This window comes from Lynx canadensis, chromosome A3, assembly GCF_007474595.2.
Source record: "Lynx canadensis isolate LIC74 chromosome A3, mLynCan4.pri.v2, whole genome shotgun sequence".
NCBI classification, from domain to species: Eukaryota; Metazoa; Chordata; class Mammalia; order Carnivora; family Felidae; genus Lynx; species Lynx canadensis.
Genome location: NC_044305.1, coordinates 456,336 through 473,091, shown reverse-complemented (window position 1 = coordinate 473,091; position 16,756 = coordinate 456,336). Strand labels below are relative to the sequence as shown.

The 16,756-nt window shown below is 52.3% G+C and overlaps 1 protein-coding gene across 2 annotated transcripts; it reads left to right on the top strand.

The window, feature by feature from the left end:
* Positions 1-63: 63 nt before the first annotated feature.
* On the top strand, positions 64-16,735 carry ZGPAT (zinc finger CCCH-type and G-patch domain containing). 2 transcript variants are annotated; one of them, XM_030309160.1, is made up of 7 exons: positions 64-129; positions 568-1,201; positions 14,139-14,272; positions 14,486-14,641; positions 15,491-15,612; positions 15,697-16,094; positions 16,308-16,735. In XM_030309160.1, the coding sequence occupies exons 2-7, from the start codon at positions 612-614 to the stop codon at positions 16,444-16,446; spliced, it is 1,539 nt and encodes a 512-aa protein (XP_030165020.1). In that variant the 5' UTR covers positions 64-129; positions 568-611; the 3' UTR covers positions 16,447-16,735. The 2 variants fall into 2 exon arrangements, with proteins under 2 accessions (XP_030165020.1, XP_030165019.1); XM_030309159.1 differs by lacking the exon at positions 64-129 and adding an exon at positions 166-244.
* Positions 16,736-16,756: the final 21 nt, after the last annotated feature.

Here is a 16,756-nt window from a genome sequence, read left to right as displayed (position 1 = left end):
TCCCGGCGGCCCCCGCGCGCCTCATCCCGGCGGTCTCCGCGCCAGGCACTTCCGGCGGCGGCGGCGGCTTTCGGGAGGAAGTGCCGGTGGGCTGCGAGAGCGGAAGCGGTGCGCTGGCCGCTCTAGCCGGTGAGGCCCGCGGGGTCTCTATGGCTGCGGCCGGGAAGCCCGCGCGGAGGCGGAGGCGGAGGGGCCCCGCCTGGGCGAGGGGGCGCGATCTGGGGCGACAGGGCCGGGGCCCGAGGTGACAGGGCGAGCGGAGGCGGGCTGGGGCCGGGGAGGCCGGGGGTGGGGGGGGGCGGGGGAGAGGGGTGACCTGGGGGGCGGGGCCGGGGAGCGCCGGGCGCGGAGGGAGGGGAGCCGAGGCCGCGGGGCCAGCGGCTTTTCCACTCGGAGCTGATGGCCTTGCGGCCCTTTTTCTCGTCCCCCAAACGGGAGGGAGAATAGCAGGCTGCGGTGAGGACTGCGGAGTGCAGCTGTCGGCGCAGGGCGCGGCGTCGGCCCCGCAGGGGTAGCCCGGCAATAAGGGCGGCAGGTCCGGGACCCCTCGGCTTGTGTTCCTTGCAGCTCTGAGGCCCCGAGGACGCGCCCCTGCCTTCGTTCCGTCCGGGATGGACGAGGAGAGCCTGCAGACCGCCCTGCGGACCTATGACGCCCAGCTGCAGCAGGTGGAGCTGGCTCTGGGAGCCGGCCTGGATCCCTCGGAGCTGGCCGACCTGCGCCAGCTGCAGGGGGACCTGAAGGAGCTGATCGAGCTCACCGAGGCCAGCCTGGTGTCCGTCAGGAAGAGCAAGCTGCTGGCCACGTTGGACGGAGAGCACCCAGCCCGGGGCGATGCCGAGTACCTGGCTTTCCAGGAGGCCGTTGCTGAGGGGGCGCAGGGGTCTGTAGCCCCCAGGGCAGAGCCGGAGACGGCTCCTGAAGGGGAGGCCAGGCCGGAACCCAGCAGGCCTGGGCAGGAGGAGGGAGAGGGAGAGGGAGAGGACGAGGAGGAGGAAGAGTGGAGTGGAAGGAAGGTGAACGCCCCCTACTACAGCTCCTGGGGCACCCTGGAGTACCACAACGCCATGATTGTGGGCGCAGAGGAGGCGGACGACGGCTCGGCGGGCGTGCGGGTCCTTTACCTCTACCCCACTCACAAGTCTCTGAAGCCCTGCCCGTTCTTCTTGGAGGGCAAGTGCCGCTTCCAGGAGAACTGCAGGTAAAGCCTTTGCATCTGGGGGCCCACGGAGTGGGGGAGGAGGGGCAGGCTCAGGGTCACACTGGGTCCTCTGCCCGCAGGGTGCCGACAGAGAGAGGGCTTTGGGGGCCGGTGGATTCTCACAGCCGTGTCCTTGTTTACGTGCCCCCTGGATTTCCGTGGGCAGATGGGGAAGTGTGGCAGGGCTTACCTTGCAAAGAACGGCCCCCCACCTGCCGCTGGTTGTGTTCAGAGCGAAGCCCGCTGCAGCACAGGTCCCCGCCAGCGCCCCGGCTCTGCCACCCAGCCTCCTGGGTAGCTGGCGTTTGCCAGTCTGCTTCAGCGCTTTTCCCTGTGCTGTGTGGCTTTATCTGGCTTGTCTCAAAGCGGATTCTAGAAGTTACTGGTTTTTTCACCTATGAACGTTTAAGGACGTACCCCAACAAGATTGTCAGTCACGTTTTGTTTACGTTGAAGTTTCCGTGGCTGTCGGAACGACGTCTTCTGTTTCTTAAGTGTGTAACTTTGCCTTTGCTCCTTTTTACTTTGTCTTTGGAAGGAACATCTGCTGAAATCTTTGGCAGGTAATTTTCTTTTTTAGTCAGTAGCACGGAGACACCGTTCCTAGGTCCTCGGTTGGCGTCTTTCCTTGTAGGCTGCCGCTGGGCCCATAGCGTTATCTGGCACATTTTTCCTTGCTTCTTTTTTTCTCTAAGTTTTACTGAAGCGTAGCTTATGTACAGAAGGGCGCGTCCACCGTAGGTGTGCCCGATGAGCGTGCGTGGAGTGGACGCACCCACGTGCTGGGGAGCAAGTGGGTCAAGGAGCAGAGCAGTGAGCCCTCTGACCTCTCTGCCGTTAGTCCCTCTGGGGCACCTCCACGCCCCTGGCGACGCATCCGGGCGCTGCTTCCTCTGGGCCAGGCCCTGGTCCCAGACTTCCGCGTGCGTGAACTCATCCGTACAGCAGCCCTGCGAGGTGGGCCCTGCAGTGGCCGAGGTTGCCGGGCTCGGGGAGGTGGCGCGGGAGCCTGCGCCGGGGGACAGGCCAGCTCTGAGATGGCCCCTAGGTGCCGTACCTTCCCAAGCTGCTGCTGCATTAGCTTTAGGCCTAACGCGTCCCGCAACAGCGCTCGCCTCCACCTAGGAGCAATCAGCTATTTTCTCGCGTTTCCTTTGCGTTTTTAAAAGTGATATAAAATGGGTAGAGTTGAAGCACCCTTTGGCTCCCCACTCTGTTACTGCCCCCTCCCCACCCCAGGGGGCTGTCATCCTCACAACTCCATCGTGTTTCTGGTGTGTGTGCTTCACAGATGCGAGCGTATATGCGAAGGCTGCATATTTGTGCTGTTTTTTTTCTTTTAATGTTTAATACACACGTGTTTAACGTTTATTTTGGGAAGAGAGAAGGAGACACAGAACCCGAAGCAGGGTCCAGGCTCTGCACTGACAGCACAGAGCCCGTCGAGGGGCTCAAACCCACGAACCGTGAGCTTATGACCTGAGCCGAAGTCAGAGGCTTAACACACTGAGCCCCCCAGGCACCCCATATTTGTGCTGTTTTTAAAACAAGTGTATCACGCGGTGTGGTTCATTTTGTAATTGGCTTTGTTCACTAGGCACGTTTGTGAGGGGCATCTATATTGGTGTTTACAGAGCTGTCTGGTAACTGCTATTTTTTCTTGTGAAATGCTACATTTTATTTATTCTGTTTCCTTCGGGGTGTTTTCCAGTTTTTATTTATACAAACAACTGGCTGTGAACATCTCAGTGTCTTCTCTGTTCCTGCTGAGAATTTCCCCAGGACGTGACGTCGCCGGGGTGCAGAGTACATGCAGTTTCTGGTCCCAGGTGTCCCAGTCCTTTTCTTTAGTCTTCTCTATAACCACCGGTGGGAACATTATCCGACTTGCAGATTCCTGCCCGCTGAAAGCTGGGAAAACGGTATCATGATTGGATTTGTATTTCCTAGATGCTAGTGAGGTAGAGTAGCTTTCGATAATGTTTGTTGTAACTTAGTCTCTATGTTTCGATCTCCTCTGTAAAACGGAAAGGAGAACTGGTTTTCACAGTGGTTCGGAGAATGAAAGACGTCAATGTGTGCAAAGAGTGTAAGATAGCACGTCACACGTTGTAAGTTCAGAGTGGGTATAAACTTTCATCTTGCCGCAAAATAAAATCAGACGTGGGAAGTAAATTCATAGCCTGGGGATTGCTGTAGCCCCCTGGCCATCACCACTCAGTGAGAACTGCCACCACCCCCGAGGCCCCTCCGTGCACCTCAAACCAGACATGGCCTGCTCTCAACTACAAAAATCACCACTCTTCCAGACTTTTATTACAATCACCTCTCTGTGTTCCTTAGGGCTCATCACTCAAGTGTAGCTGTTTCGTAAGTGCCCTAGTGTAGTCTCGCTCACTAAGCTGCCGTGTCTGAATCTGGCTGTCCACACCTTTCTGCCTGCCTTTCCTGGCCTCACAGTGTATTGAGGGAGTGGGCCCTTTGCCCCGTCGCTGAACACCCCTGGTGGGGTCCAGCACGTCCCTCTGCGAGCGGGCAGCTGCAGCCGGGGACCATACGCAGGCTCACGCCCTTTGGCAAGACAGCGTGTACGGTTCTTTCATCAGGAGCTACTTGCTGCCTCATGTGGTGACATTCGCAGTGATCGATCCCTTGGTGATAAGTGCCTAATCCACTGATGTGGTGGGGATTGCAAAGTAGACATCTTTCAGTCCATTTGCATTTATTACCTTTAAAGAGGCTTTCCGTCGTCTGTGGTTTGGCTACCCAAGTGTTAACAGTTCACATAGGAAATGCAGGACAAATGCTGGATTTTCCTGTTTGATTTCTTTCTTTCTTTCTTTCTTTCTTTCTTTCTCTTTCTTTTTTTCTTTCTTTTTTCTTTCTTTCTCTTTCTTTCTTTCTTTCTTTCTTTCTTTCTTTCTTTAGTGTATTTGAAACCAAGTTAATAACATAATAGTGTATTAATGGTTTCAGGAGTAGAATTTAGTGATTCATCGTTTACGTACAACACCCAGTGCTCACCCCAACAAGTGTCCTCTTTTTTTTTTTTAATTTTTCTTAATGTTTATTTTTGAGAGAAAGAGAGAGCACAAGCAGGGGAAGGGCAGAGAGAGAGGGAGACACAGAATCTGAAGCAGGTTCCAGGCTGTGAGCTGTCAGCACAGAGCCCAGCAAGAGGCTTTAACTCACAAACCGTGAGATCATGACCTGAGCCGAAGTCGGACGCTTAACTGATTGAACCACCCAGGCATCTCCAACAAGTGTCCTTCCTCCTTAATGCCCATCATCCCCTTTAGCCCATCACCCCACCACCTCCCAGCCAGCAACCCTCAGTTTGTTCTCTGTATTTAAGAGTCTCTTATGGCTTGCTTCCTGCTGTTTTTATCTTATTTTTCCTTCCCTTCCCTATGTTTATGTGTTGTGTGTCTTAAATTTCACCTATAAGTGAAATTGTATGATATTGGTCTTCTCTGATTTATATTGCTTAGCACAATATGTTGTAGTTCCATCCACGTTGTTGCAAGTGGCAAGATTTCATTCTTTTTCATCGCTGAGTAATGTTCCATTGGGTATATATACGTATACCACATTGTCTTTATCCGTTCACCAGTCTGTGGACATTTGGGCTCTTTCCCTACTTTGGCTATTGTCAATAGTGCTGCTGTAAACATTGGGGTGCATGTGCCCCTTCGAATCAGCATCCTGTATCCTTTGGATAAATTCCTAGTAGTGTCATTGCTGGGTCATAGGGTAGTTCTGTTTAGTTTTTTGAGGACCCTCCATCCTGTTTTCCAGAGTGGCTGCACGAGCTTGCATTGCCACCGACAATGCAAAAGAGATCCTCTCTCTCTCTGCATCCTCACCAACATCTGTTGTTGCCTGAGTTGTTAACGTTAGTCATTCTGACAGGGGTGAGGTGGTATCTCATTGCGGTTTTGATGTGTATTTCCCTGGTCATGAATGACGTTGAGCATCTTTTCGTGTGTCTGTTGGCCACCTGAATGTCTTCTTTGGAGAAGTGTCTGTTCATGTCTTTGCCCATTTCTCCAATGGATTATTTGTTTTCTGGGTGTTGGGTTTGATGAGTTCTTTATGGATTTTGGATACCAGCCCTTTATCTGATATGTCGTTTGCAAATATCTTCTCCCATTCTGTCGGTTGCCATTTAGTTTTGCTGATTGTTTCCTTCCCTGTGCAGAAGCTTTTTATCTTGATGAGGTCCCAGTAGTTCATTTTTGCTTTTGTTTCCCTTGCCTCCGGAGACGTGTTGAGTAAGAAGTTGCTGCGGCCGAAGTCAAAGAGGTTTTTTTCCTGCTTTCTCCTCGAGGATTTTGATGGCTTTCTGTCTTACGTTTGGGTCTTTCATCCATTTTGAGTTTATGTTTGTGTCTGGTGTAAGAAAGTGGCCCAGGTTCATTCTTCATGTCACTGTCCAGTTTTCCCAGCACCAGTTGCGGAAGAGACTGTCTTTATTCCATTGGATATTCTTTCCTGCTTTGCCAAAGATTAGTTGGCCATATGTTTGTAGGTCCATTTCTGGGTTCTCTATTCTGTTCCTGTTTTCTTTACATAGTTTCCAAGATAACGAGTTGGTTTTCTTTCATGGTGAGAAAGTAATAAATTAGGTTTAAAAAAAAATATTTCCAGGGGCGTCTGGGCGGCTCAGTTGGTTGAGCATCTGACTTGGTTTCAGCTCAGGTCATGATCTCACAGTTTTGTGGGTTTCAAGCCCCACATCAGGTTCTACACTGGCAGCCCAGAGCCTGCTTGGGATTCTCTGTCTCCTTTCTCTCTGCCCCTGCCCCACTTGCACTGTCTCTGTCTCTCTCAGAATAAATAAACTTAAAAAGATGCTTTTAAAATATTTCCAGTGTCTTTATGGACTCATGGATTTCAATATATTTGACAGATTTCAATCTCTTGAGATTCTGATCCTTATTGAGATTCAAGCTGTCCCATCTGGAATCAATGACATCTCCAAGAAGCCCTGGCTTTGTTTTTTTCTTTTCCTTTTCTCTTCTTTTCTTTTCTTTTTCTTTTCTTTTTTTTTTTTTTTTTTGAGAGAGAGAGAGGGCGCAAGTGATCGAGGGGCAGAGAGAGAAGTGGGGCTCACCCGGGGCTCATGTTTTACACGAAGCAGGGCTTGTGTTCACCCAAAGTGGGGCTCGAGCTCACCCGACATGGGGCTGAAACTCATGAACCATGAGATCATGACCTGAGCTGAAGTCGGATGCTTAACCGACTGAGCCACCCCGGTGCCCAGCCCTGGTTTCCTTTAATGGGAGATGGTTTTGCAAGACAGTGCAAGCACTGGGATACTCGTTGTTACTGGGCAGTCATTGTCCTGGGTCTTTTCAGTACACAGAGCTAAGAAGTCTAGGTGAACGTGTGCGTCTGCGTGTATAAGCGTGTGTGTGCACACGCCATGCACCTATTTTTTAAGGACAGAATACCTTGTGAATTCATACTCCTCTTTCCAATTCAGATCAGGACTGTGGCATTTTTACTTGATCTTTTCTGGACCACATCTTTATTTCCTTCTCTGGTTCTCAAGGGCATGGCGGACCCTAGATGTCCCATCCGGACTTCTTGGTTTCATCTTGTCTTACACACGTGACACTGAGAGTCACAACAGCCTCTCTTTGGTAGGATGACTGACGACTACCTCGTGTGGTCCTACCGTGTCCGACCACACAGTGTCCCGTGCCATCATCTTCCTCTTACACTCAGCCGTAGTTCTAGAAAGAATTGCGTGTTTCATGCTCACCAGCATCCCACATGTTGGTGTCTTTCTAGTCAGTTTGGTTGTCTGAGGCTCATTTTCTATTAGATTCCTCAGGATGGGCTCACGGGAATAACATTCCCAGAGATCTGGCACGCTGATAAATTTTTGTTTGTGTCTTTTAGTCTTTTTTTTTTTTAATGTTTTTATTTATTTTTGAAGGAGACAGAGACAGAGCATGATCTGGGGAGGAGCAGAGAGAGAGGGAGACATAGAACCTGAAGCAGGCTCCAGGCTCTGAGCTGTCAGCACAGACCTGACCCGGGGCTCGAACTCACAAAACTGTGAGATCATGACCTGAGCCGAAGTCAGACGCTTAACTGACTGAGCCACCCAGGCACCCCTGTGTCTTTTAGTCTTGAAGATGAGTTTCGTTGGATATGAAATGCTCAGCTTGCACAACTTCCTTTGAGTGTCTTAAATATGTTACTCTGTTTTCTTGTTACATGAGGTATTGTTGAAAAGCTTAATAGTGATCTGACTTTATTTCCTTTATAAATCACATGCTCTAATAGTGTAAGGTAAGGGTCCAATTTCATTTTTTTGTATGTGGATGTCGCTTTTCCAGCGCTATTTGTGGAAAAGACTGGTCTTTCCCCATTGAGTGGTCGTGACCCGCTTGTTGAAAATCCATCGATTATGCACGTGAGGGGTTACTTCTGAGCTCTGTCTCCTGTTTCATCTGTCTGTACGTCTGTGTTTAGGACAGCGCTGCCTTGTTGTGATTGAGCTTTGAAATCAGGAAGTGGTAGTTCTCCAACATTTGCTCTGTTTTTCGGGATTCTTTTGGGTATCGAAGATCCTTTGCAATTACATGTGAATTTTGGTATTTATTTGTTTATTTTTAACTTTATTTGTGAAAGAACATGCGTGTGTGTGTGTGTGTGCAAGCAGGGGAGGAGCAGAGGGAGAGAGAGAGAGAGAGAGAGAGAGAGAATCTTACGCAGGCTCCATGCTCAGTGCATGTTCCGTCCCCAGACCCCAGGATCGTGACCTGTGCCAAAATCCAGAGTCAGACGTTCAACCGACTGAACCACCCAAGCGCCTCTAAGGCTTCACTCGCATCCAGCACAGAGCCCGACACAGGGCTTGAACTTGACCTTGAGATCAAGTCCCTGAGCTGAGATCAAAAGTCAAATGCTTAACCTACTGAGCCACCCAGGCGCCCCCATATCAATTTTAAAATCAGCTTGTCTGTTTCTGCATAAAAGACCATTGGGATTTTCATAGGGATGTATGGAAACCGCGGATCAGTTTGGGGACTGTTGCCATCCTGACAGTTTTAAGTCTTCTGACCATGAACATGGGATGTCTTTCTATTTATTTAAGTGTTCTTTTATTTCAACAGTGTTGTATAGTTTTCAGATTTTGGTCAAATTTATTTCAAAGTACTTTGTTCATTTTGATGACATTATAAATGAAACTTCCATTTTTTTTTTAATTAAAAAAAATTTTTTTAAGTTTTACTTATTTAAGTAACGTCTACACCCAACGTGGGGCTAAAACTCATGACCCCGAGATCCAGAGTCACATGCTCTTCTGATTGAGCCCAGCAGGTACCGCTATTAATTTCATTTTTATTATTTTTGTGTGTGTGTGAAAGAGCACTCACGAGTTGGGGAGGAGCAGAGAGACAGAGAGAGAGCGAGAGAGCGAGAGCGAGAGCGAGAGAGAGAGAGAGAGAGAGAGAATCTTAAGCAGGCTCCACACTCAGCACAGAACCCAGTGCAGGGCTTGATCTCATGACTGTGAGATCAGGACCTGAACCAAAATTGAGAGTCGGCTGCTTAACCGACTAAGCTACCCAGGCGCCCCAGATTTCGTTTTTAGATTGCTCATTGCTAGTATATTAAAATACAACTGATTTTTGTATGTTGATCTTGTGATATTGCTGAATTCATTTATTAGCCCTAATAGGACTTTCTATGGATTACTTAGGATTTTCCTCTTTAATTTAAAGTTTTGTTTTTTTTTTTAAGTTTATATATTTGTTTTTGAGAGGGAGGGAGGGAGGGGCAGAGAGGAGGGAGAAAGAGAGTCCCAAGCAGACTCCACGCCATCAGCACACAGCCCAGCTCAGGGCTTGAACTCACAAATTGTGACATCATGACCTGAGCTGAAATCAAGAGTCAGATGCTTAACCAACTGAGCCACGCAGGCTCATCCCCTATTTAGGGTTTTCTATACAGATATTCCTCCACTTTTCAAAAGTTCACGTTACACCACTTTTTATGAAAAATCTACATTAGTAACTTTCAACATATTGTCATCGTTGGACCCAAAATAAGTCTCTTACAGATAGCATAGAATTTGATGATTCTTTTTACCCATTTTTCCAGTTTTGCCTTTGAATTAGAGTTTACCTCACTTACATTTAAAGTGGTTAGGGGTGGGGCGCCTGGGTGGCGCAGTCGGTTAAGCGTCCGACTTCAGCCAGGTCACGATCTCGCGGTCCGTGAGTTCGAGCCCCGCGTCGGGCTCTGGGCTGATGGCTCAGAGCCTGGAGCCTGTTTCCGATTCTGTGTCTCCCTCTCTCTCTGCCCCTCCCCCGTTCATGCTCTGCCTCTCTCTGTCCCAAAAATAAATAAACGTTGAAAAAAAAAAATAAAATAAAGTGGTTAGGGGCGCCTGGGTGGCTCAGTCGGTTAAGCGTCCGACTTCAGCTCAGGTCACGATCTCGCGGTTCGTGAGTTCGAGCCCCGCGTCGGGCTCTGGGCTGATGGCTCAGAGCCTGGAGCCTGCTTCCGATTCTGTGTCTCCCTCTCTCTCTGCCCCTCCCCCGTTCATGCTCTGTCTCTCTCTGTCCCAAACATAAATAAACGTTAAAAAAAAAAAATTAAAAAAAAAAATAAAGCGGTTACTGATGGGTGGCTGGGTAGCTCTGTTGGTTGAACAGTTGACTCTGGATTTCGGTTCAGGTCATGATCTCGCGTGGTTCATGGGTTCGAGCCCCGCATCGGGCTCTGTGTTGACAGCTCAGAGCTTGGAGCCTGCTTCAGATTCTGTGTCTCCCTCTCTCTCTGCCCCATCCCCACTCATGCTCTGTCTCTCTCTCGCCTTCAAAAATAAATAAAAACATTAAAAATTTTTAAAAAATATAAGTAAATAAGCATTTAAAAAATTACAAAAAGTTATTTTAGAAATTAAAAATAAGTAAAGTGGTTACTGATGGGGAAAGACATCTCGGTCATTTTGTTCTTTGTTTTCTTCTCTTTTTGTTTTTAGAGATTTTATTTTTAACCAATCTCTACACCCAACGTGGGGCTCAAACTCCCAACCCTGAGATCAAGAGTCACACATCCCTCTGGTTGAGTCAGCCCGTCACCTCCTTCTGTGTTTGCTGTAGGCCTTCTTTCTGCGTTTGCTTCTCACTGCCTCCGTTACTGTTTTCCTCAGCAACATCGGCTTGTACGTTTACCCACGTAGTGGCCTGTGTCAGCGTTCGCATGGCTTGAGTTACCGTCTCGTGTCCTTTTGCTTTGGTCTGAAGGACCCACACGGGCACCCCTTGTGGGGCAGGTCTGTTAGCAGCAGACTCCCTTAGCTTTTGTTTATATGGGAATGTCTTAATTTCTCTTTTGAAGGATAGTTTTGCCAGAGATAGAATTTTGGTTGACAGGTGGTTGTTTTTTTCTTTCAGGACTTTAAATCTGTCCTCCCGCTGCCTCTTGGCCTCCATTGCTTCTGATGAGAAATTGGCAGTTAGCCTTCCTAAAGATCCCTTGTACCTGAGGAGTGCCTTCTCTTTTGCTGTTTTCAGGATTTTTTCTTTGTCTTTGGGTTTAAGGAACCATAGCTCTAACGGGGTTTTAGTAATGTGGTGAGATGTGAGGGAGGGAAGCAGTCCGCGGTCCTCCAACCAGATCCCGGTGCCTCTGGATCATGACCCTCACCCCCCACCCCCGTCAGGTGGGGCAGGGTGGCCAGACTGGGCTGGATTTGGGCGTTTCCCTGACCTCCTGTGCAGTTAGGCTCTGGTTCGCCAGTCTCCCTTGAGGATGGGCCTTGTTTGGAAGAGCCAGTGCTCTGAGGTTTTCAGAATATGCCCCCTTCCCCTCCCTCTGCTGGGGCACAAGACGAGTTTTCTCCAGTCTTCACCCGAGTAAAAGCCACAAACTCTGGAGGCTTCAACTCAGACTTGTCCACACCCAGCCACAGTGAAGGTTGTCTTTCTACTTCCGGGTCCTGCCGTGGTGACTGCTGGCGGGTCACTGGTCTGCTGAGTGGTGATTCTCCACATTCACCTTTTGGCCTCCAGTTTGGCATAGCAGTTTGCTGCGTGACCTCACCTCTCTTGCGGATCTAAGAAGAGTTCTTGAATTTTGGTTTGTTCGGCCTTTCACCTTTGGTTGGAGCAAAGGGGCAACTCCCCAGCTCCTGACGTGCAGACCGGAAGCCAGGGGTGTCTGGTCCGATGAGGGTTTCATTTCGGCAGTTGACTTCCCAGCTCTGCAGATTCTCCTTCCTCCCTTTTACACACTTTGCGTTTACGTTTCAAGAATCAGTTTCCTGAATCACCTTCATACGTTTCTAGTTAGTTCTTGGAACATACGCTATCTGTGTTGAGGTCTTTGCCGCATTCAGCACTTAGGCCCACTCGGGTTCTCTTAAACCTGCTTTTGTTCCTAACTGTGGGTCACACCTTGCTGTTTGTTTGCGTGTCTCGCAAGTTTTATTGAAAACTGTTCGTTTCAGGTAATACGTTGTAGCAACTCTGGACTCTGAATCATCTTCCTCAGTATTTTGTTTCATTTTAGTATGTTTTCTGGGCCCGCGTTACAGAGTCTGCCCCTCATAGGGTGCAGCCTCTGATACCGCTATTCAGATCTCTTAATATGTGTTTCCTTTTTAGCCTGGCTCTTTGGGAGTCACTGCTGTGTCTGCACAGCTTAGTGGCCAGCCAGTGATTTGGGCAGAAGTTATTCTCCAGCACTCTTGCCAAGGAGGCTTCTCCCCATCAGTCAGTCAACTTATGTGGGCTGGGGCGGGGGGCACATCCATAGTTCAGCCAGCCCCCAGTCTCTCTCTGTTTCCACTTAGCCGTGGCGTCTCTTGGAGCCCCTGATACGCGCACATCGTTTCCGAGAGAATCGGGGATGCTCGCGGGTGGAGCCCTTCTGTGGTTCTTTCGTGTTCAGGGTCTCTACATCCCTGGTAAATACCTCCCTGTGACACACCAGTGCCCGCTCCACCCGGGCTCCCAGCACGAGCCATCGGTGTTCTCTACTGGTGTTCCGGGCCCTGGGTCTCTGCCCCTGTCGCGCTTCCGCCCCAGGGGCAAGCAAGAGGCAGCCCCCATGGCGAAGGCACAGGCGCTCCCTGCTCCCTTTCCGCCCCAAAGTGGGTGTTTCCTCAACTATGACAACTTATCCGTGTGTCATCCGTTTCGTTTCATTTCCAGAGCTCTGAAGCTGTGAGTTTTGACAATGTCGCTGAGGTTTAGCCTTGTTTTTCTATACTTGGCCACGGCTGGAACCAGAACCTTCCTTATGTTCTACATGCTTGTTTTCAGGTTCAAGTGTTAGGTATTCTGGAATGTATTCCTGTGAATGTTGTGATGTAGGAGATTGAGTTGGGTTTTTTATGTGGGAAGCCAATTTCTAATCTTTTCCTTATGAAACCAGCCATCCCTCCTTTGATGCCTTGTGTGTGGCTCTTTGCCCGTCACACAGAAAGCTGTGTGCACGGTGCTCTTTTCCATTCCATCCATCAGCTTGACCATTCTTCTCTTAGTTTTAAATTCACATTTGTGGATATGCCAGTCACTACTCCCTGGGGTTAGAAATTTAGGTCATTTCCAGGGCACCTGGGTGGCTCAGTCGGTCGAACATCTGACTCTTGGTTTTGCCCCGGGTCATGATCTCAGGGTCGTGGGCTCCGTGTTGGACCTGCTTAGGATTCTCTCCCTCTGCCCCTCTCCCCCGCTGGCATGCTCTCTATCTCTAAAATAAAAACTTAAAAAAAAAAAAATGTAGGTTATTTCCAAGTCTTTTGTATTTGGTTAACATCTTTTGGGGCACATCGTTGCATACTTTCATTATTATTTTTCTAGAATCATTTCCTAGAACCACTTTCCCAGGTTAAGGAGTGTACCGAATTTTCAGGCTTCTGTTATCACTGGAGAGTCCTGCGGAAAAGTGTAATTGGTGGTGTCCATGGGTGTGTGTGTGTGCGTGTGTGTTGAAGTGGGTATTTAGTTGGATTCAGTGGGGTTTGTTAACACACTGCGTCCTTCTCAGTTGAGGAAGGGTGTTCAAGCGGAGTCACTTCTGCAGTACGTTTGGGGCCCGGCCTTGCAACTGCACTCGGTCATTGGCAGTGTCCTGAGGGCCTGAGGACGGTCCAGGATGAGAAGGAGCTGCCTGGAATCCCGCAGGGAGGTGTCTGCGGCCATCTTTGCCCACCCCTTCCTTGCCGTTCCCTCTGTCACTGCCGATTCCTGCCCGGAAGGACTGCCACGTGTCACCGAGTAAATGCCAGTCCTTGATTGCTTTTGTAGGGTTACAACTGTTTCCTCTTTGAAATGCCGGCACAGTAGAGTGGATGTGTGGTTGTCTTTCATGCCTTTATTTGGCAGAGTTGAAGCTTGTAGTCCTTTGTCCCCACGGTTCTTCCTCTCTCCTCCTCCTCCTCCTCTCTTCCCCTCCCCTCCCTCTCTCGGTTTTGGTTTTAATCTCACTGTTAACTGATAACTAAAGGTCAGGACATCACTGTTGCAAGTGGGTTCTCCTACGGGGTTTGGGAAGGACTCCGTCCTGTGAGCTCACACGCACAAACACACCTGCCTTGATCATCTGCTCGTGCCGGGGGCCTCCTGTCTGGTGGGGTTCACACCGCTGTCTGCCCGCCACGTAGTTACTGTAGCCCAGAGAGCTGGAGCGTAACGGAGACATCTTGTCCTCAGAGCGGCCAGGCCCACACCGAGACCGAGAGTGTGCGTGCGTGTGTACACGCACATAACGTGTCTGTACTTACGTGCAGGGGTACGTGTGTGCGTGCCTGTGTGTGTGCGTGTGCATGGATACGTGTGTCTGTTTGTCCCCCGTCTCTCCCGCCCTTCAGGCTGCGGCCCGGACCGTGGACGTGGCCCTGGGTTCACTCGCCCCTGCTGTGCCCTGTCTGAGCCCCTGCCCCCTGTGGTTCCCTTGGCAGGTTCTCCCATGGGCAGGTGGTCTCTGTCGATGAGCTGCGCCCCTTCCAGGACCCGGACCTGAGCTCTCTACAGACTGGCTCTGCGTGTCTGGCCAAGCAGCAGGATGGCCTTTGGTACCCAGCCCGGATAACTGGTGAGGCTGCCCTTCCGGGAAGGCCCTGTCCGTGCTTCACGTGTGATAATTCCTGTAGGGACCACTCCTTTGGTTGGGCGTCAGGACCCTGTTCCGTGCCCAGAGGAGCAAGACCACCTTTGACCTTGGCCCCACCTTCCTTCCGACTTCCAGGGTGGTTCCTACCACCTGTTGAGGCCACTGATCTGGCCTGTCTTCATCCCCTGCCTCCAGATGTGGATAGCGGCTACTACACAGTCAAATTTGACTCACTGCTGCTGAAGGAGGCCGTGGTGGAGGGGGACAGCATCCTGCCCCCACTGCGCACAGATCCCACAGGGTCCTCGGACTCAGACAGCGGCGATGCGGACGACCCCAGCTATGCCAGAGGTACGGCGGCCGTCCCCGAAGCCAGGAAGGTGGGGCATGGGGAGGCAGTGGCGGCAGCAGCCCGAGAGGCTTCCGGCTGGCGGGCACTGTGAGCATCTCGCCAGGGGGCTGGAGAGTATGACCGCAATGAGGCGGGCTGTGTTCAGGGGGCTGCGTGCAGTCGTGCTGCGGAGGCATGGAGACCCACCCTGGGAGGTGGGGGGAAATGTGACCACGTGCGGGGTCTTGTCTTCGAGGAGCACACGTGACCACTACAGGTCCACACTCTGCAAACCAAAGCTGTGGCTGCCGGGCACGTGGGGCGTGGGGGTGCGGGAAGGAGTGGCTCCTTCCACTAGGGTCCCCACACGGGCCGGGTGTCCGCGTGTCCAGGCAGCCGGCGGGCAGGAGAGTTTCAGAAGGGCACCCGGCGGGGCCATCCCGCCCTCCCCAGGGGTCAGCCAGGATGTAGGGGGGAGGCGTTCCAGCGGGATCTGTTCTGTGAGTTGGTGGGTTCGGAAAGCCCGTGTCCACGGTAGCGGAGGGGAGGACTGAGCCGTGAAGTAGGCGATGACTTTTTACGAGGGGACGAGGGGAGCTCCCTGCTCCAGAAGGTGGGTCAGGGGAGGGCCCGTGTGCCGAGGAGCTGCCATGTGACCTGTGGGGGGAGGGCTGGAGCAGATGGGGCCGGAGTCTGCCGTGCCTCCTGCCTCAGATTCACGGGCCAACGACAGGTCTGGGCGGCCAGCGGAGAGCCCGAGGTGCAGGGGATCACGGCCCCGACCCAGAGCTGAGCTCGGGGGCTGACGCCGGCTGCAGCCCAGGTGCTCCGTGGGCAGTGGGGCCCAGCCGTCGCCCTGTTTCCCGCAGTGGTGGAACCCAGTGCTGCCGACCACGGGACCTGCAGCTCTGCCTTCGCCGGCTGGGAGGTGCACACACGGGGCATTGGCTCCAGACTCCTTGCCAAGATGGGCTACGAGTTTGGCAAGGGTGAGTATGTGCTGCACTGGGGCGGCGGGTGTCACAGCGCAGCTCAGGGGTCCCGCAGCAGTAGCGCTAGCCCTGTGTGCCCCAGGTTGGGCCGACATGCAGAGGGCCGGGTAGAGCCCATCCATGCCGTGGTGCTGCCTCGGGGGAAGTCGCTGGACCAGTGCGCAGAGATTCTGCACAAGAGGACGAAGGGCAGCAAGGCTGGCATCCAGAGGCCCCCGAAATGCCCGCGGAGAGGGGGTGGACGCCCTCCGCCTCGTAGCGTGTTTGACTTTCTGAACGAGAAGCTACAGAGCCGGGCCCCTGCGACCCTGGAGGCGGGGGTGGCCTCCCCGGGGAGGAGGGGCAGTAAGGAAACATACCACGCCAGCAAGAGTGCCAAGCGGGCCCTGAGCCTGCGGCTCTTCCAGACTGAGAAGAAGATCGAGCAAGCCCAGCGGGACATCCGGGGCATCCAGAAGGCCCTTGCCCGAAACACCGGCCGGTACGTGGGGGCCAGAGTCAGGGCAGAGGGCCGCCTCAGGGTGGAGATGCCTTTGGCCCATGGCTCACACGCAGGAGCCTGCTCTGACCCGAGGGTGGTGGCTGTCTGAGGAGGGTCTGGATGACGGGAGGAGGACGGGCAGTGGCCACGGTGCTGTGGGGGCTCGGTGGCCGTGGCCCAGCAGCCCATCCTGAATGGCAGGCTCCTCTCTAGGCACAGTGTGACGGCAGCCCAGCTGCAGGAGAGGCTGGCGGGAGCCCAGCGGGAGCTGGGGCAGCTCCAGGCCCAGGAGGCAGGCCTGCAGCTCGAGCAGAGGAAAGCAGACACCCACAAGAAGATGACGGAGTTCTAGAAACCCCGGGCACACACAGCGGACAGAGCTCAGGGACCCCAGCTCCTGGCTGCCTTCTGGAAGACCAGCCGTCACCCAACAGCCGGATGCCGCTGGGAGGAGGGGCCGGCCTGCTGCCAGGCCGGCCCCCACAGTCAGCCTTCTCGCTGGCCTAGGGCACGTGGACGCTGCTGAATGGAGACGGCCCTGCAGGGCTCACTTCCGGACACTTGCCTGCCCGTTGGGCCCACCTGCCAGTGTCTTCGGGAGTCTCTTTAGCAAGGACATTAAAGTGTTGTGTTGTGGTGTCTTTCGGGCTTGTGAGGTTTTT